General features: G+C 39.3%; 1 protein-coding gene across 11 annotated transcripts in view; it reads right to left on the bottom strand.

Annotated features, from left to right (window-relative positions):
- LOC126756873 (protein qui-1) overlaps positions 1–20,855 on the bottom strand; it is a 159,250-nt gene that overhangs the window by 8,979 nt on the left and 129,416 nt on the right. For 7 of the 11 annotated variants that reach the window (XM_050470354.1, XM_050470351.1, XM_050470348.1 and 4 more), the window contains 12 exons: positions 17,914–18,060; positions 17,482–17,782; positions 17,068–17,191; positions 16,720–16,831; positions 13,270–13,452; positions 9,325–9,420; positions 8,402–8,947; positions 8,160–8,330; positions 6,791–7,157; positions 6,484–6,726; positions 6,107–6,423; positions 1,350–3,424 (listed from right to left, as the gene is read on the bottom strand). In XM_050470354.1, coding sequence (XP_050326311.1) covers positions 2,114–3,424; positions 6,107–6,423; positions 6,484–6,726; positions 6,791–7,157; positions 8,160–8,330; positions 8,402–8,947; positions 9,325–9,420; positions 13,270–13,452; positions 16,720–16,831; positions 17,068–17,191; positions 17,482–17,782; positions 17,914–18,060 — 3,918 coding nt within the window. In that variant the 3' untranslated portion in view covers positions 1,350–2,113. Of the gene's footprint in view, positions 1–1,349; positions 3,425–6,106; positions 6,424–6,483; positions 6,727–6,790; positions 7,158–8,159; positions 8,331–8,401; positions 8,948–9,324; positions 9,421–13,269; positions 13,453–16,719; positions 16,832–17,067; positions 17,192–17,481; positions 17,783–17,913; positions 18,061–20,855 lie in introns of those variants that run through there. The other 4 variants (XR_007666650.1, XR_007666649.1, XM_050470355.1 and 1 more) reach the window with 2 other exon arrangements.

A 20,855-nucleotide genomic window follows, 5' to 3' on the forward strand; every position in this document is an offset into this window, starting at 1 on the left:
CGCGCTTTTGTAAACTCGGTTAAAACCAGTCTACGCCAATAAAGAAGAAGAAGCTGTGATCACCATAAAAAAATCGGATATGAACATATGTATATGATATATTTACATCTTTAGTGTACAGGTCAAAACGAAAACTAATATAAAATATTTGACGGATTTTTGCTTTTCATAAAATTTACTTCTCGCATATACTTACTTGACTCCAGAAATAAAAGTAAAAAAACGCATATTCTACATCAAAAATATAATTAAATTAAAAACACTAAATTACAAAAATTCGTGATTTACTAAATATAAGCTTTTTTCATGCGTCAAGTCACGGCTACTTGCTATTGCATATATTTTATAATTACAAAACTAAATTGTTGTAAAATATTCATTTTGGGTGGTAGCACATTTATAATGCAATCGACGTGTGGAAAACAGTGCTAAAAGATCATGCGCAATATCATTGAAAAATAAATTGAAATGATTTCAAGATAAAATGGTGCAAAACTACATAATCAAAGTATTTGGAACAGGCAAAAAGTGGTACCGTTATGCAATAAGTGTGCAACTGTAAATGTGTGCTAAAAGTGATTGACTGATTCGATTTGTGTATTGGTAATTGTGTAGTGGTGGCTGCAAGAAAGTGTTGTTGCTAGAAATATGCTTTAACTAAAATTTTGAAATTTTTAAAAATAACTTAACTAATAATCGTTTTTTTATGTACACTTGGGTATTTTGTATCTTTGCTCTTGAATGATAATGCCGTGTGTGTTTTTAGACGTGTGATTTTCAATAAGGTATTATTTATTTCGGTGTTGATCCTTTTGACCGAAGATACTTAATTTGTACTCAGTTCGGTTTGCCACTATTATAATGAACAGTCTTACTCCGAACCAACGTTTTGTGCATGGGTCCAAAACCAGATGGTCATCGATGCCGGTTTTCACAACAAAATTTTGGTCATTGGTCCATATTTCTTCAAGAATGAAGGCGGCCATAATATTACAGTCCATATGGTTCGCTATACTATACTCTTAATGACGTTTTCGTAGCTGAATAGAAGGATGTTGCTGATGCCCTACATGCCATACAGCTAACGAAACCATCAATCTGCGCGTTATCACTCGTGGTGGTCCTGCAGCGTGGCCACCGAGATCGTACAAATTAACACCGTTGGATTACTTTTGTTGTTTTTGTAGTAACGGTTATCTATTCCGTTGTTAGGATGGTAAGGTTCAGATAAGTTGTCATCGAGGCCATCCAACTGTAGGCCCAGGAAACGTGCTGTTTCGACGGGGTCGGACCGCTTTGAGAGGTGTTAGCTGGGCATGCAAAGAGGATGGTAGCGTCATGCGTGTCTTATGTCGTCGATGTATTTGAGGAAGAACCTCTTGTTGCTCCTGGGAGGCGGTCCGGTTTCAAGCAGGTGGCAGGGATGATTTCTACGAAGCCACCCCGGCAGAAACGAATTTTTTGTTTTACATACGTTTTATTCCTTCTTGAATACCACATGTCTAAAAAGCCCTTTATTACCAAAACTTTTTCGTAATATTATAAAAATCGATTACAAGTTTATATTACTATAATTTTATGTTCTGTGCATATCGAGTGCCGAGTTGTAATACTTTTTTAATTTATCGATTAACCAACAGTTTTTTTAATTGCCTTCAATACCGCTTTGTGCTACTAACCGACAATTTTCAGCAAAAAGTACAGTGAAACCTCTATAAATGATAAATGAATATCTTAAATCGTTGGCTAAATGATTACCATCGCTAGAAAAATGACTTTCGTTAGTTATGATTTCAGATGGCAATTGGTTAAATATGGATGCATCAAAAAAGAATGCCATTAACCAGAAAAGGAGACTTACTTTTCTACAGAGAAATTATTTTTGAATATCGGTAAATTACTCGTATGCAGTTCTATCTGACATAGTTATAAAGTACATAGCAAATCAAAAATCTACGCTTGGAGGAAACCGAACTGGGAACTCTTACAACTACCTACGAGCAAGTTAACCACTGGTGGTGGTATGAGGCTAAAAATGGGGTAACACAAACTTGATGAACGTATAGTCCACACCATGTGCTTAGCCTTAGTGTTAACTATTTATTGGCATTCACTACTGTATCACACACGAGGAGTTGCTGTGGTCTCCCTCCTTATCCACTGATTTAGTACGCCTTTCTTCTTTTGACTTCTCCAACATAAATCTATTATGCAACTTATGCGCTCGGCTACTTAGTGCACCGTCCGTTTCAACTGCAGTCGCTTTCCCTTTATTGCCTAGCGCAGTCTCCGCTGGTTGTGAAGACTTCCCGCCATGTGAGTGCGATCGCTTAAATATGCGCGACATATGCAAGCTGCGTCGTAAATATTCGGACATGCGAACGTGTGTTGGCGACGTTGTGTCACTGAATGGTCTCTGCTTGGGCTGTGCTGTGCCAGCCGCTTGCGGCACAACTTTACTACTCACGCCACGTTTTTGCTTGGCGCAACGCAGTTCGGTAGCCGACTCATCGGCTGTCTGACCCCAAGCGGCGCGCCCCGTACGTGGATGTATTACGCGGTTTGAGCGCACCTGTTGCACATTGCGATGTTCATAGTTCTCTACGATGATAATGGGCGTGGCTCTGGGCGGTAGGCAGGTCTGTGGGCTGCAATGATAGTTGGTTACTTGAGTAGAGCTTAGTGTTGTTGTGGTGTTTAAATAGATTTGCGGTTGCAAGGAGTGACACTTGTGTGCGTTGGCCGCGCGCTGCGTTCGAAAACTGCGCCAGCGGAAGATGTGACGCGCGCGACTGAGATAATCGGTTGCATCGTCCGATTTGTCGTCGGGCGAATTGGGCGCTGAGTTCACGTCGCCACACTGCAAATCGCGTACTAAATCGGGTTGTTGCGACAAAGCGCTGGCGCTGCTGTTGCAACGTCGGCGTTGTTGGTATTGTTCGTGTTGCTGCTCGTTGGCAAGTTGGTTGTGTTGGTGCAGCAGCAAGCAGGCGCAGGTATGCGTATGATTTTTATGGTGTTTAGTGTTGTTAACATTAACGCTGTTGCTGTTTTTGTCGTTGTTGTGGCAGTTGTCGGTAGTATTGTTGCTCGGATTTTCGAAATTGCTGCTGCCGTCGGCTGTTGTGAATGTGGTGGTGGTTGTGGTGTACTGTGAGGTGTGTGTGTGTTGGTGATTGTGGAAATGGTGGCCGTGTTGTTGTTGTTTAAGTGCTAAATGAGCGATTGGTACCTTCATAGAACATGTGACCCAAATGTGCTCTTGCAAGGAAAGTGAACGCATTCGCAGCATGCTCGGTTTAAGTGCTAACAAGTGTATCTGATCGCACGAGAGTGAAAACATACCTGTTCGTTCGTCGTGATACTCATCGTCATCGGATGACTCAAGGCGATCCTCGACGAGCGATGTTTGCCGTGAGAGACCCTGTGCAGTGACGATTTTGTTTGTTTACAGTTTGGTGTTATTTTTTTTATTAGATTTAATTAGTTTAGTGTTGTTGTTTGATTTTTTGGAAATAGAACAAAAGAGGAAAGAAGCAAAAAATTAAGAAGTTTTCTCAAAGACACAATTTACAACTACATACCATACATACATACATACTTATTACTTACATTGCGAAATCATAATATACTTAAAGAAATATATAATCGACAATACATTCGGTAGCGGTAATAATAGATTTGGTCAGTAAACAAATACCTAGGTAGTTGGCAACTCTGGCGAAATAGTCTCCAGCAAAAGCATACAATTTTTCCAGTTATTTAGTCAATGTGGGACATTTTTTATTTATCGAGAAGTAAGCATTCGCTTAGAAAACATTTTTCTCAGAACATTTCTGAGTTTACTGCCTTCATTTGTTACCCTAAACTCATTGAGAGCCTCTATTCTACATTGTGAAGCTCTTGGTGCTTCTTTCTGAATGAAAGCTTTCCATGGTAGTCAAACATTGAAGAGAGAGTGAGAAAGAAATCGGTCGCTTTACTCTGCTAAAGACAAGCAATTAAGAAGAGATGGGACGCCTCACCAAAAGTAGTGTGCTGGTTCTATGAAACCGTAGTTAAGCCAAAAATGTTTTATGCGGTCGTTGTCTGGCCTCAAGGGGGCTATAAAAGGTCCTCCCAATTACTTGCCTTTAGCAAAACAAAATTTCGCCGCAATTTTAGGTGCACTTACTGAAGACTGTCAGACTGGAGACTGCAGGATGGAGTCGTGTGCAGAAGTTCACGCAAGTGAGGAAAGTTCTCTGTTTGCCGTTCACTTGGGTGTGGCCAGAAACGATTCTTTTACAGTTGCTTGATGTCCTCCTTAGAGTGAAGACTGACATTACCGCCGTCAAAGAGATGCGATGGACGGGATAAGGACTGAGGCGAGTAGGTCCTTATGAAGAAGAAGACCTCCACTCCGTTGAAAAGACCGCCACATAGAGAAAAGAAGAAATGACTGACGCGCTGTTGTTAACACGGCTATAATCGCGTAAACGGTGCCTATGCCAGTAAAGAAGACTGGAGACTGTCCGATAAGTTCACCAGCGGTGCGGTAAGATATTTTGTCGAACGTTTACTGTCAAAGCTATATGGCGGAAAGCGAGGTGGAATCAATTTAATTTCTCCTCTATTGCCCGGCATTTGCCAGACTGAGATTAAAAAATCTCGCTAGACACAGCTTCGCGAAGCGGCGAAATGACTAGCATTGTTTTTAATCGCCTTAAATTTTTTTTTGATAGGCACAAATCGTTTCGTCGATCTATGAGGAACTGGTAAACCAATTTCAGCAGTTTATTGGCAACAGAAAAGACCAAAAGCTGTCTAATTGGGACCCATCGATTAAGATCAACGCTACAACCTAGCCTAGCCTCAGTTGCACCAAAAGTGGAAGGATCAACTTGAAACATTTGTTTCTCGAGAAAATGGAACAGCCATTAATGTATAGGAAAATTGAGCTAAAATGTTTTTTTAAGATAGTTTCTTAATGTTAGGGTTTGTTAAAAAAAAACTATTCCGTTTAGCGTATAATTCTGTTTGTTATACGGTTTTGACATTGTAAGTAGTGAACGTCTTCTGAAACTTTGCGTGGGATCGGCGAAAATTGGTTTCGGACTTGAAACATTCAATAACAATAAAAAAAACAATTCTTTCGAAGTTTTTGGAGCTTGGTTTCAACTTTTCTAGAGGTGGTTCCCTATATTACTTCTAAGGTATGAAATGAAAATGATAAATCTTTTCATTGAGTTTGCTGTATGGGAGAAGACTGCAGCAAATGTCTATAGCAAGTCATCGGTAAAACAATCGAGCAACTCTTGAGCATTTGTCCCGCATTGGCTAGACTACTCTGTAAGTATCTGGGGTCCCCACGGTATGATACATTGGAGGAGGTATCGATAATAAAATAAAATTCGCGTCAAGCGCACGCAACCTAAAGGATGACTACTCCTTCCTTAGCAACTGAATTACATCTGGTATCGCAAAGGACCAAAACTGGTCTATGCGTGGCTTATTGGCCTACCAGATTAACCTAACCTAACCTTCTATATATAAAGGAAATTATATCCGAATTACTTCATAAAGAGTGCTTATCCATGTTTGCTTGAGATTATTTTCTAAGTTGCAATTTTCTGTTTGCAAATACAATCCTGGGGTTGTAGGAGTGTGAGATCGATAACGGAACACTAAAGTTGCCAAGTTGCTATTGCTCTAAGCGATTTCATATATAGTTATTACTTTACACTTCTTATGATTAAACTTAGGTGATCGCAATACAAACTAACACAATGAAGCCAAGCACTAAGTCTATGCGCATCTGAATATTATTACTAACAAGCAATTTCTAATTGTATTATGTAATAAGATTATATACATACATATATATACACAAATATCTAATTTATTTTGAGGTTAAGCCCGGCAATAGTTGAGCATATTTGACTACTTATAGGTGTGTATAGCGGCTAGCTAGAGATTAATATACATACATATAAGTATATATATAGTTATTGTCATATTGTTAGGCGAAAAATCATACAAAAATCAGTTTTAGTACAAATTATACTTTTGAGTTACAGATACTTCATTATATTTGGAAAGAAGGTTTCGTTTGTTTATGACCTACCGCATTGTGTCTCCTGCGCGGTGGCGAGCGTTTGTTCCATAATGCCTCCAGCTGATCGAAGTGCTGCGATTGCGCCAAAGCGGCTTGCTCCGGACCCAGATTGGTCTGCGAAGTGATTGTTTTCATTTCGGCTATTTTCGAAATCTCCTCCATGCTGGCGGAGACAGAAAAGCGCCGCTTCAACCGCTCATCTACTTGTGCCATCATAACCGATGACGTCAGATGACCGTATTTCTTCTGCCACGTGTAGGTGTCCAGCGATACCTCCTTCTTGAGTAAACGCTTCATTTGACGCTTGGGACCTTGTGGGCGTAAGTCTGCGAATTTAATTTAAATTTTATAAAATATTCAGTTATTTTATTGCAACCGCAGCAAACCTTCCGCATCCATTGCCGGCGCCGAGTAGGTGGGCAATTTAACGTATTGTGCCGGTGTGTTGTGTAGACAAATAACCGGTAAATTGAAACTCTCCATCAATTGCACTAAAATGCGCGAACACTCCAGGCTGATGTCGAAACGTTGGAAGGGCACATGCATTTGTAGCGAAGTGAGCGCCAAGCCACGTTTGGTCTCCCAAACGATGAGTGTCTTATCGTCACTGCCCGAAATGGCCGTTGAACCTAGCGTAAATTTGGGAAGAAAAGTTAAGTCTGTACGCTTCACTTCACAAACACTCATACATACCATCTGCCGACACTTTGACGCCCAGCACCGGTGCTAAATGGCCGGCCAGCGTATGCAGCTCCTCGCCGGTATGCAGATCCCAAATGATGAGATTGGTATCCTTTGAACCGGATATGACTTGTGTCTTGTTGGTCACTGACACTGCTACACAGTTCACTGCATCGGTATGGCCGACGAGCACTTGTGCCAGCTTGCCGCCAGTGGCTTGCCATACCTTTAAGGACATATCACGCGAACCGGTTATTATGTACAAACTGTCGGCGGTGATTGTGAAGCAAGTGATCTCGTCCGAATGTGAAACGGTGTACTTTTCATCTTCACGCGTCAGTGACCAGATCTTCAATGTGTTGTCACCATTTGTAGAGACCTTTGGGGAGTTGTTAGAATGTAATTAGTTTTCGTAAAGATGTTTGAATACAAATTATGTAACTAATATACCAGATTGGCTCTATAAATCTGTAAATATGTAAGTCTTATACGTATCATTCCTCAAGTGGAAAGAAACTATTTTATTTAAAATAGTTCAGTTTGTAACCAGGTGGCAACACTTTCCAATAATATTTTAAATTTTACGCTTTCTAAAACCTCAATAGTAATGGATAATACGTATGGAATTTATGAAATTTTTTTAACAGTTTTTAACCAAGTGGCAACACTATCCAACAGTATTTTAAAACTTACCCTTTCGAAAACCTCACTAACTTGAGGTCCTTATTGAAATATGTACCTTTGACTTTATAATTTTTTCAGAATTAAAATTTTGAAGGGATGGCAACCCTATCGAAGTAATTCCTTAAATAATTTCATAAACCTCTGCAAACCTTTATTACCTCTTTATAGTTTTGTTTTTAGTAAATAGATTTTTTTTCGAAAAAAAATTTCAAAACATCTGGCAACATTCTAACATTTTTATTTTAAATAATTGGATTTTGACGCCGACTTATCCATAAAACTATGAAAATTTGGTCAGCTTTTGTAGTTGCTCTTGGTTATGTAAATGCATTATTTTACTAACAAAATTTCAAACGAGTGGCAACTCTCTACTTTATTAATTTTAAATTATTGAAGTTTTATTTCCAACAATTAAAAAAATTATACAAATCTTTTCAGATTTCCCTATATTATCTCTTTGATCACTGTGAACGTGACTCATTTTTGTTGTGTAACACAATTACGTTGCAGTCGTTTTTTTACTATCGTCTCCAAAGCAGTAGCGACTGCCTTCAGCTGCATGGCAACCAATTTGATAGTCAACTTTTCCCCTTAGTTCTCAGACTCTAACTGCATATGAAAGATCGTGTCCTACTGTTCGGCTAACCCGTTACCAAGTCAATTACCGATCAATTTAAGTACAAATTTGTATACTTACCGCGAACTTCATATTATTTGTGGCTGCCAAAAACTTGTATGGTCCCTGTATGGTTTGCAATAAGTTGCCGCCTTCGGCCAACCACACATACATCATGGAATCGCGATCGGTCGAGATGATACGGCGTGAGTCCATGAGCACAACAACGCAACAAACCGACGCATTGTGACCCTATTGTACACAAAATATAAATTTCTTCTCCAACACACACAAATACAAACACCTTTACTACGACAACTCACCTTAAAGGAGTTGGTTACCTCACCCAAGGCCAAATTCCAAACATTCACCGTACGATCGTCCGCACCCGTTGCCAAGTACTCACCGTTCGGCGCAAAATTTAAACATGTCACGGGGGCTGCGTGTCCATCCAGAGTCGTCTGATACTCGGGTGTGTTGATCTTCAAAATATGTACGCTGCGACTCGAAGCGATGGCGGCCAATTGCGAATCACGTGATATATCGAAACATGTAATCGGTGGCAGCGTGGTCGATGGGGAACGTTGCGATTGCTGCGCACGTTTCAATGAACGTTTTCGGCGCTGATTATGCGAGTACGGGTGTACGTAGAGTTCTTCGTTACGGAATGAATAGAAAGTGATTTTATTACCGCCGACTGTGATAAGAAAATCATCGTTATCCATTATATATAGAGCTGAAATCGAACCGGGATTGGGTGGCATTGAGCGTATGAGGCGACCGGAGTGCATATCGTAAATGAGTGCGCGTGTGTCCTCGCCACCAACGACGGCGCGTTGACTATCCTTAGCGATGGCAATGGCATGGAGCTACGTGAGAGGGAGTGTGCATAAGTGAGATTTAAGCAGTCAAAAGAAAAATTCACTGCAAATTTTGGTGGCATAGAATTGAAGTGAAAAAGGTAACTCTTTTTTCGAAAAAATATTATATTTTAGAGATCGTATAATTAGCTTATCCTCTTTGAGTTTATAGCCTGATCTTTTAAATTTTTAAATAATCTTTAATGATTATGCATTTAATCGCTAAGGCTAAGAGTGTAAGTGAAAGTAGAAAATTAAAATATTTTCCTCTTTCTGACTTTAAATAAATATTCCTTTCCTCCTCTTTTTATCGCGTTCTCCTTCTCTTTCCAATAACCTCTTTTATTATTTTTCTTTACACAATTAACTCATTTCTCATATCTCACCTGTGACTTGTGACCTTTGAGGGCATGCAGTTCCTTGCCAGTGGCCAATGTGCGCAAATACAGCACATTATCTTCACAGTGCGCCAACAGAAAGACCTGCAAAAGAAGAGCATAAAACAACAACAGTTAATGTAACTTTATGACGCAGTGAAGCGAAAAATGGTGTTGAATGATAAAGAAAAAGCGTGAAAATGTAACTAACGGTACTTATTGACGATAGTGATTGAAAAAGCGTGTAAAAATGGTCGATAATGAATGATAAAGAGACCCATAATTTTTCTAATAGATGGTTCAGTAATTTGTATCTCTCGTCCTATAAGTGGGATCGGTGTTGATTCTATTGGGATAATTTTGATGTAAAAGATGCTCTGGGCGACCAATGGTCGAAAATATCATGTTAGATAGTTGTTTCGATTATCCAGAACCTAAATATAGTACAATACCCGGAACCATAGAACCATTGAAATACGTTAGGTTAGGTTAGGTTAGATGGCTGATCAAAGATCACACGTAGACTAATAATGTAGCCCTTTGTGATGCCATTGAAAAAAAAAGAACTCCCGTGTTCGGACTTACAGATTGGCGAAGCGCTTTGTAGCCAATACATAGTTACATAGACGCTTAACTTCAACACCCGCCAGTTCGGTGGGATGTCCAAAGGTATGCGCCCCCAAGTGCCTAAGTCTTGCCCTCCCAAATGCGTGACAGTCAAGCAGGAAGTGCTGGCTTGTTTCTACCGCTATCCTCTTCCAAACAGCTTCTACAGTCAGCATCTGGTAAGATACCCATTCTTACCGCATGTAAGCCAATAGAACAGTGGCCTGTTAAGAATCCCACTAATAATGAGAGGTTGGCCTTGCTGAGGGCTAAGAGATCATTAGATCTCTTGCGATCTATCCTGGGCCAGAAGGCTTTTGCAACCGCACAAGTACCGATACTGGCCCAGCGTTGAATTAGCATCCGCGTGGCCCAGCTATCTAGTAGTAGAACCACTGAAATAAGGTTCGATGCAAAAATAAGCTCGGTGTTTGTTTGTGTGTAATACGAGTTAACTCAAACCAATCTCTGGAAACGAATTTCCATCTGTGAATATCTTCAGAATCGCAACCAAATAAACACATTTCGGCGGCATTTTAGCGGGTGAATACTCACTTAATCCTAAAGGCAAAGCTTGGTTGGAAGGTTATTGTGCATCGCTAAATATTTCTTCATGGTGATAAATGCACTTCACGAGAAGACTGAAAAAATCGACTGACCCAGTCTTTTGGTAATAGAGACGGGGATTATGTTATAGTTGCATAAGAAATTAGCTTCGAGTTGTTTCAAAATGTGAATATTTGCATATTCTTTAAGCGGATCAATCCAATTATTCCAGAATCTTTAATTATAATCAAAAGTAATAGATTTATATATACTAGAACTAACTATTCTGTGGAAATATATTTATTATGGTTAGCAATTTTAAATATACAAAAAAGAACATCAGTTAACTTTCTGCTTTGGAGTAAGACATAAAAATTTGGCGATGATAATGGTAAATAAAAACACAAAAAACCGACTTTTACACTCTCTTTACGACCATTACTTCCGCTCATAAAGGTGGCAGAGCCATGACATTTTCATTTTTGCTGTCAAAATTCTTTACGCTTATTTAACAACCAATATCAGCGCTCCACGCCGCGGCCAGCTAAGCTGATAATTTACGAAGACTCACTGCAGTGAGTGTAGGGATGTGTGTGTTTTCGCAAGAATACCACAGATATGCCGGCTGCCGTTAAATGAAAATGCAGGAAATGCGAAGAGTCAAAAGATGAGCATACCGCCATGTACACACACATATAGAGATGTGCTGCCGGAACAGAAAATACCAATAAACTTATCCTCAAGTAGAAGCTGTGCGAAATGCCAAGACAGGAGTGAACGTGCCCAACAAAAACACAGTTGTTTGTGCAACAACAATGCGACAATACATTGGTGGCAAATCCATATCCGGTCAACGTGTCTACGTCGTGCGCATGGTGCAACAAATGCTACGAAAAAGAGTGAAAACTAAAGCATGATTTTCGCAACTTAACTAGCTTGGTCCGGAAGTGCCGTTGTCCAACTGACCTTTTGTTAAATGTCCACTCTGCCTGTTATCTGCACAGACATGTTGATTTATCACAAAGCAACAAAACAGAAAAAAACAACAAGGCAGCAGTAGAAGTGCTGCTATTTGCTGTTTATACGTGAGTGTACTTAGAGCTGCTGGCTCTGTAACTGACAGTGCTCTGCACGTTCAGCCACTCAACTATGCAATTCTTCAACTAATTTTCTGTTGTGTTTGAGCGATTTCGGTTTGTTGAGTGCTTCAAGCATTTACTTTTTTTCGTGGTGTTGAGATAACATGCTTTATGCGCTTGTTGAGGTGTCAAATGACAAATCAATGTCTGTATTTCACATCGAATGAGGGTTGTGACTTTAATTGTGTCATTAATGGGACGAAATTATTATGTTTTTGAAGCACTTTTATATATATAGTGCAAAGTAGATATTTTTTTGCCCTGATTGTGGTACATATATGAAGTTTGCAACGAAGTTTGTAACACCTAAAAGGGAACGTTGGAATTCAATCAGCTTAGTTGATCTGGCCATGTCTTTGTGTACGCAAATTAGTTTCTCAGTTTTTGAGATATCGCTCTGAAATTTTGCATGCATGCTTTTCTTCCAAAGATACAGCATATTTGTAGAAATTACTGTTATCGGATCACTGTAGCGTATAGCTGCCATACGAACTGGATGATAAAAATCAAGTCCTTATATGGAAAACACTTCTAATTGACAAGATATCTTCATGAAATGTGGCATAAATAATTGCTAAAGGTAACGTTACAATCTTCAATAATAGAATACAGATCGCACACCTATAGTATATAACTGTCATACAAACTGAACGACCAAAATCAAACTCTTGTATGAAAAACTTTTTTGTTTGATTAGATATCTGCACAAAACTTGGCAAGAAGTATTGCTCAACAGAACTCTAAAATCTGTAAAATTTTTTTTAGATTGGACCACTGTAGCTTATAGCTGCCGTACAAATTGATCGATAAAAATGCAATCCTTGTGCGAAAAACTTTTTTGTTAGACGATATATTTTTACAAAACTCAGCATGGCTTGTTTTTTAAATCAAAGCTATAATCTCCGAATAAATTGTTCAGATCTGACCACTATAACATAAAGCTGCCTTACAAACTGATCAATCAAAACCAGGTACCATACATTTTTTATTCAAAATCATCATCACACATCTAAAAAATTCCGGCTCTTCCATTTAACTTAAAACCATATATGTCTATAATAAATTTAACAATCTTACAGTGAGTCATATAGTAGCAAATTTGCAAGAAATCGAGCCATATAAAACGCTAGCAACCACGCTTTTGCCAAATATGAGCACTGTTGGTGCGGCATCAAAGTGAGTATACAATAATGTTCATACAATAAGTCACAAATAATATTGCTGAAGTGCATAAAATTTCATAAAATATTAAGTTTCACAAAAATCACAAACACAGGTGTTGCGTAGCTAGGAAGTCATCTAGTTGCTAATACGCCGCAGGGAAAACGAGAAAGTGTCGCTGTTTGCGCGCCAGAGGGATCAACGTTTATAACCACAGCAGGTTAAGGTTAAAGCAATAGAAAATAAATAACCAAACAAGTTGAATAAGGCACGTATATATTCATATGCATATAACACGGTGTTAAGTTGCGCATACGCCATGTCACATTTGCATTGAACCATCTACCTGTATTGAACTATCTAGGTCACTTATACGCCGTGTCGTTTGCGTGTATGCATTTCATTTGAATACTTATTTCAGCACTTAATTCTCTTCAATTACGCTTGCGAAATATCAATTTTAATTAAATGCAACAGAAATGATATGTTTCGGGGCACTTACCGAGTCACATGAGATGTCAATTCGCCGCACCGGACTGCACATCTGCATGCTGTTCAGCAGCGTATAATCGTCCAAGGACCATAAGCAAATCGTTTTATCGCGACTTGATGAAATCAACACATCGCAGGCATTGCTAACCTTCACGCTCGTCACAGCAGCGCGATGATGTGTGATTTTGTGCAGCTACAAAAGAGAATAAATAAATGTCCATAAGTATTAATGAAAAATTATATGCAGTCAATTCAATTTTCCATAAATATTTTTTCAAGTTTTCACAATAAATAGTAATCTACGTTTATAACGAAAAATGCATTTATTAAAATTCAAAAGTGTATTTTTTTGCTTTTAAGCAAGCACATCTGTCAAAAGTCGCTTTTAAAAGTTTGCGCACACAGCTGACATATATAGTTAGAGCTGTCCGCTCGTAGCGCGTCATAAATGTTCAAATAAAATTTATTACGTGCTAGCTTGGCAAGCGCTTGACAGGCACGCTTATACTCAACTTATAAATATTCAAATTTTTATTAGACACATACTTTTATATAAGCATATGTGACTTGGGAAGATGTTGATTTTTTTCTATCACCTAACAGAAAACATGTTCGTCTCTTGGTTATATTTCGGTTCTTTTTTAGAATTTTTGTTAAGGAGTTTTGATGTTTTATTATTAAAACTATAGTAGATCAACTCTAGAAAAATATGTGTGAACTATATGATATGCAGCTCAAATTAGTGTTCAATACTTTTATTCAAAACTTCAACCTCATCAACTTCAATGTTAAGATTCGCACTCAAATCTCAAAAAATCAAATTTTAAGTATTTAAAAGCCTTCCTTAACCCAAAATTTCGATTGTATTGCCGTACGGATGCAAGTAGCAATATGTGCATGGCATTTTATGCATACGACATGAGACGGATGTCCTAGCGGAAGGCCAACGTGCTGTGAACCATTATGTTTGATGGACAAACATTTTGCTCTCCGCATGTTGCAACATTCAACTAAAGGAGAGATTATTATATAATTTAATAAATGGTGAATGCATTTTGTAATTTTTGAGGAAGTAAAGTGTGCAACTGTGACACATTAAAAAAAATGTTAATTTTCAATGTTCGGTAGGCCTTCAACTAGCTGCAAAGGCTCGCCTGCGTCTGCACTTGAAGTCATGCTGGAGTTCACAAAATCCCTAATATTATCGGTGAAATATATTGCACCCTTTACAAAACTGTTGCCGAGTGAAATATTATTGTCTGTGCAGCAAATAACTCTAAATTTAGATTTTTTATTTTTATGAGTATTTTTTGAGTTGAATTTGATTGAAGTGATTTAAAATCCAACGCAGGATTGCTCTTGCCAACAGGTGCTACTTCGGACTGAGTAGGCAATGGAAAAGTAAAGTCCTCTCTCGACGAACAAAAGCTAAACTCTATAAGTCGCTCATAATTCCCGTCCTGCTGTATGCTGCAGAGGCTTGGGCGATGACAACAACCGATGAGTCGACGCTACGAGTTTTCGAGAGAAAAATTATGCGAAAGATTTATGGTCCTTTGCGCATTGGCCACGGCGAATATCGCATTCGATGGAACGATGAGCTGTACGAGATATACGACGACATCAACATAGTTCAGCGAATTAAAAGACAGCGGCTACGCTGGCTAGGTCACGTTCTCCGGTTGGACGAAAACACTCCAGCTCTGATAGTATTCGACGCAGTACCCGCCGGGGGAAGCAGAGGTAGAGGAAGACCTCCACTCCGTTGGAAGAACCAAGTGGAGAAGGACCTGGCATCGCTTGGAATATCCAATTGGCGCCATGTAGCGAAAAGAAGAAACGACTGGCGCGCCAATTAAGAAGAGAAGAAGATTTAAAATTTATAATAATCTTTTCATATTTCCAGTAGATTCTAGTTTTCTACGAAATACGAAAATAATTTGATTACAAACTTACTATTTTTTAATGCAATTTGGTAGCCGTCATGTGATCAAATTTGACCCGGATTGACATAGAAAACACATTCCACATGATTCCATAATAAAAAACGCAAATCAAATTTTTTGCGTCGTAAACATATTTTGCAAAATATACACTAATTTTCTTGGAAAGCAGGATAGGAGTGGAAAATGTTGCCAGAAGTTAGCAACCTAACTTCTACTGGGTGTCATGCCACAAAGGCATCGAGGACAATGAAATAGTGGACGAGATTGCCAAGAATGGAGTAAGGATAACATCCGAACACGTGAACAACATTGGAGAACCCGTGCATTGTCTATACGACGACCTCGACAAAAGGGAAGAAAATGAAAACCCGATGGAACGAGCTACTAAGGTGCAAAATTGCAAAAGTCATGTGCAAAACGGTAGATCGGAAGTACGCAAAATTCCTATTGGCACTCGATAGAAAAGACTGTATGAGCATGATTGTGAATACTAACTGCTTACTGTCTGGTGACGACACACGCCTCCAAGATAGGGCTTACAGATCGAAGACTGCAGGAAATGCCTACAGCAGGGCACCAGGGAAACAAAAGATCATCTCTTTGGACATTTCCCGCATTAGCAAGACTATGCTGTAAGCATCTGGGGTCCTCACAGTAAGATACACTGGAGAAGGTATCGACACTGAGGCCGTAGAGTATGTAAAAATTACCATGACTACGCCTCTTGGACTTAGCAAGTGAACTCCATCTGGTTTACAAAGGACCAAACTGGTTTATGCGTGGCTTATTGGCTTACCAGATTAATCTAACCCACACTAATTTTAATGCGGACATTAAAATTCAGACGAATAAAAACAGATTGTGTCAATTTAGGAAGAAATTACTATCGAAACAAGTTACGCGCAGAGTTGTTCCAGTGCCGTTCAATTTTGATCTGATGGTTTAACAAAATTATTATTATATTTATTTGCTTTATATATTGATGTACTATATTCATAAAATTATATGGTACTCTGAAAAACTGGTTGATAGATTACCTCCAAGAAAGGTATGAGCTTTTAATTGTAGTAATTTTTTTGCTCTACAAAAATGATCAATATAATTTCTAAATTAAGTTAAGCGTTTAAGAAATATTCATTGCCAAAAATGAAAAAAAAAATAATAAAAAATTGTTATTGATCCTTTTTAAAGAGTATTCTATTTTCTACAAAACTCTTTCATTGAAATATTTTTTTAAGTAGTTGGAAGCGAGAAAATAGAAACCGTTAGCCGGTGGACCTTCTTGTTACAATTATACTTGTCATACTTAGCGAGTCTTTTTTAGAGGTGTCTATCAAACAATTTTTCTGACTACGAAACGGAAAAAAGGGTTTTGGTTTAGGTTTTTTGCTCATTCCTATACTATTTTATTTTATTTTTTTATTTATTAACCGATTGCTTTGGAAACTTTGCAAGCACATTTTTAATCCCTTTACACTAGTTGATATTCCTTGGTACTTAACCGCTCTACTTACCAATCTGCCGCTGTGTATATCTGAAATTGCAATCGTCGAGTCCTCACTGCCACTAATGGCCAACGTGCTATTGACGCCAGCTGCGACGCACGTCACAATGCCACCATGAGATCTGCGGCACAAAGAAAATAGTCGGAAAAAATATCAGAAATAAAGTAATGGCAAGTAATGAATAGAAAAAGAGAAGTGTAATTGAATCGAAAAGCGACAACAACAAACACTGCGCACAGCAGATACACACGCAACTCATACAATTAAATCTCAGCGTAATTGTATGGAGACATTGTACAAAAGTACGCGTATAATGAACGGGTCAATTGGATTGAGCGGTGGCTTGCATGCACTTACTTAATATGAGTCTTCAGCACACGCGTCGTCACGTTCCAGACGAGCACCGTGTTGTCCTCGGAGCCAGTCAGCAGGATATCGGATTGTTGTGCAACTAGCAGGCACGTGACTGCGGCGGTGTGACCTATAACGGCAAATAAAAAGCGATATGAAAAGTAATGAAACCAAGAAAAAAACAGTTACGAGCAAACAAACCGAAAAATTGCTTGAAAATCAATGCCGGTGGCAATTAAATGATAATAGTCATAGTAATTTGGTGAAATAAATGAGCAAAGCGAAGCACACAAGTGTCGGTACACGAGTGGCGTGTCATTAAGTGCAGCAAAATGTTGCAAATACATACACGCTACTGTTACAAGCGCCCGCATATTGACGAGAACTAGTTTGCAATTAAATACCGTTACTTGCGCTCACCTTTAAAAATGTGCTCCAACGAGTTGCTCATTATGTGCCACAATTGCACGTCACCGGATTTGGTTGCCAATATGAGATGTTGCTTGGTGGGCGAGACGCAAACGTCACGCACCTGTCCGGTGCCGGTCACCGTCATCACGCGTATCTGCGAGGGCAAAGTGGCCGGCAGCCAGCCGGTGAGTGGCACCAGCAGCGGCACAGTGTAGCCGTCGCACCAGGCGGTCGCCGAGCGTACCGTTATGCTCAGCAGGGAGTTGTCGTTCTCGTCATGTTCGCTGATTGGCCGCAGCCAGGAGATGAGCTGTCGCAGAAGTGACGAAATAAAGAGGATACCGTTTTAATAATGCATTTCGTATGGCTGTGTGTGTCACATATTACACTTGTGTGTTTATGGCTGGGTTTTATTTTATTTTTTACTTTTGGAAACTTTACCTGTGAGCCAAGCTGCATTGGATCACGTGTGAGCACGTCGCTCGACTTGCGTATTGTATAATAGATGAGTTCGATATCGCGATCCAGCAGATAGCAACGCACATGCTCGATGAGGCAACGCAGATAGCTGATGGAGACGGTTTGAACCTGTAATGGCGACATAGTGTATATGTTAAGCACTTGATTGTATGTAATTATGTTCTGCAATGTCGGTAAAATTAAGCGATATTCGATATGAGAAGACTTAACGGATAAAATGTGCCTTTGTTGTGGTAGTTAAGATCTAGGAAAATAGATCCCACTCAGTAATTTTGATATTATTTGGGTTCGAAATTCTTAATGTAATGTGAGGCATTTTTCCTAATACTTCCGGAAAGCCTTTGTCCGTGAGTCAAGTCTCTCGTTTCGATGCCGATTTTGTATTATTTTTGATATAGCATAAAGTTTTCATAAAACATAACTGGTATATCGGCTCGCGCTTCCTCTTTCATTTTCTTTGTCTATCTCACTCTGTGATAGCACTGCCGTTTTATCAAATTTTAACCGGACTGTTCCATACAAACTGCTTTGCCAGGCGATTTTTAGCATGAAAATCAGATTATATAACGATTTCGCTTGATTTTTGGGTTTTTAGTAGATGAGAGAAGTGTTTCCGGTAGTCTACCTTATCAAGAATATAAGTATTTGAGTAGCCCAAGCATTCAGTGAAGATCATGAAGTCATCGAAAATTTGCCATGTGCGTCGTTCCATCTCTGCTGATGATGATGCGATCGCATAAGTTAAAGAAACATCGCTTGAAAGCCCTTTTAGGTACAGAGTGAGAGTAGAGAATCTCAACTTGTTTTTGGAACAATTTTTGGTCCATGTCTTGGATATGAAGTGTGTCAATGCTAAACTTGCACCAAAATACCTAAATCTTTCTAAAAAATTACATCACTTAGAGGTCGAAAAAGAGATGTTTGACAACGTAGCTAGGGACCCTACATTCGTCAAACGCATCATTACTGATACTGAGACGTGAGTTTATGAATATGACGCAATAGCGCTCCAAACCCGTGCTGATGCCGATGAAAACAGAATTTGCCGAAGGTGTCTGAGCAGAGGCTCATAATAGGGTATAGAAAAATGGATTATGCGTTGGGATACTTGTTTGAAAAAAAAACTATTTTGAAGGCGTTAATATGGATTTGTAATTAAAGTAAGTGAAATGTGTGACAAATGTTTTGTTGCCATTTTACGGGAAATTTGGTTAGATGATATTCCGGATCGGATTGCCTTTTTTCTCGGATTAGTATTGTTCATATTATTCAACTATTCTCTTTAGCAAATTCTTCCGTACAGATGCAGATATAACGAAGCAGCGGCAGACCAAAACATAGATGAATAGATGATGTGGATCAAAGCAATGAAGCGCTAGAACTACGAGGCTTTTGAACTCAAGCAAGGGACAGAAAAAATACGATAAAAAAATTGCAGCAAGCGAAGACACGCACTGGATTGTGAAGCTGCTGAAAATGCCAGCAGAATTACAGCTTCCGTGCTCTCTATTCAAGCTTTGCATTTGGACATTTTTATTTCGTCACTTAGTAAATTGTTCTGTATTTGCTGATCTCAGAAACTGTTGGATTCGAACAAGTGATTGCTTCGAAAGAACTTTCCAAAATACAGGACGGACTTAGAAGTTTCTCGTCCGTCTCGTCTCGTCAATTGTAGGTACGAACTTGATGCTTCCAAATGATTTCATTGTTTCAGGCTTATATTCAAAGACGTGACTCTTAGTTCCAATTTTGGTCTGAAATTTTTTATCATCACAACAACAATTTCAAATTCAATTTAGAGACCTTTTCAGTTTAATTCAAATATACATTCAATTTGGAGCAATTACTGCAATTAACAATTAAGTGGCAACATTGTTCAGCTGACAAGGGCAGCAATCGCAATTTACATCAGCAAACAATTACTAAGCAAACTAAGTGAAAATCCAAGAATATAATTTAAACAGCGCTAAAAGATTGAATCAGACACATTTTACACAGAACAAAGCCATTCGTGCAACTTTCCGCCTACAGCAGCAGCAACACGCAGCACACACACGCAAACATTATCCTTTCTCTTAAGCAATCTTGAGCTTTTCTACGGACAATAACGCAGGCAACTTGCAACTTGAGCCGTTGAGCAAGCGAAGCAATCTCGAAATTTTTGCCGCTGCAAGCGAAAGCAAAATGCTCGTATTGTTTTCCTAAGAAATCGACGAAGTTGAGCAAGTGAGAAAGCAGTGGCGCACATAAAAACGAAATTGTTGAAACTGAAAACTAAAAAGTAATAGCAGAAATTGCAACTCGAATGACACTGTTTAGTCGAGTATACAACGCTTTTGTTAGCTTAATTTCCGTGCTGCAATTTGGCTTGCACAAACAGCGGCTGAAGGGCAAGCGTCGTCGTCGCCGTGCAGCAGACTAAGTAAATGCAACACGAACGGCAGTTGCTTCAGGCAGCGCGCAACAAAAGCAACGCCAGCAAGCAGGAAGCCGGCGTAGTGCAGCAGCAAAGCAAAGTTAAAATAATAGCAGACGGCGGTACAACAGGCCGTATGATGAATGTGGGTCGTGCAGGTGGCGGCGTATAAGCGCCTAGCCATGCTTACTCTGCAAGCTGCGTCCGAACGGCTGGCAGGCATTTCAATTGGCGCGCTAAAATGTATGTAGAGGAAACCCTAGATAAAGCCTTAGGGCATGCATTTCGCTAAATTAAATATGGCGCGGCGAACGAGCGCTGATATGCCTCGCAGCTGTGCGATGCGATGTAGAAATGTTGCTTATTTGCAGTGCGCGCCCGACTTGCTGGCAACAGTTTTAATTAAAAATGCAAAGTTTGCATACGTAATTAAATAAAGGTTTCGTTTCTTTGCAGTAAATGTGCAATGTAAGGGGCGTAAATAGAA

Source organism: Bactrocera neohumeralis, chromosome 4, assembly GCF_024586455.1.
Source record: "Bactrocera neohumeralis isolate Rockhampton chromosome 4, APGP_CSIRO_Bneo_wtdbg2-racon-allhic-juicebox.fasta_v2, whole genome shotgun sequence".
NCBI classification, from domain to species: domain Eukaryota; kingdom Metazoa; phylum Arthropoda; class Insecta; order Diptera; family Tephritidae; genus Bactrocera; species Bactrocera neohumeralis.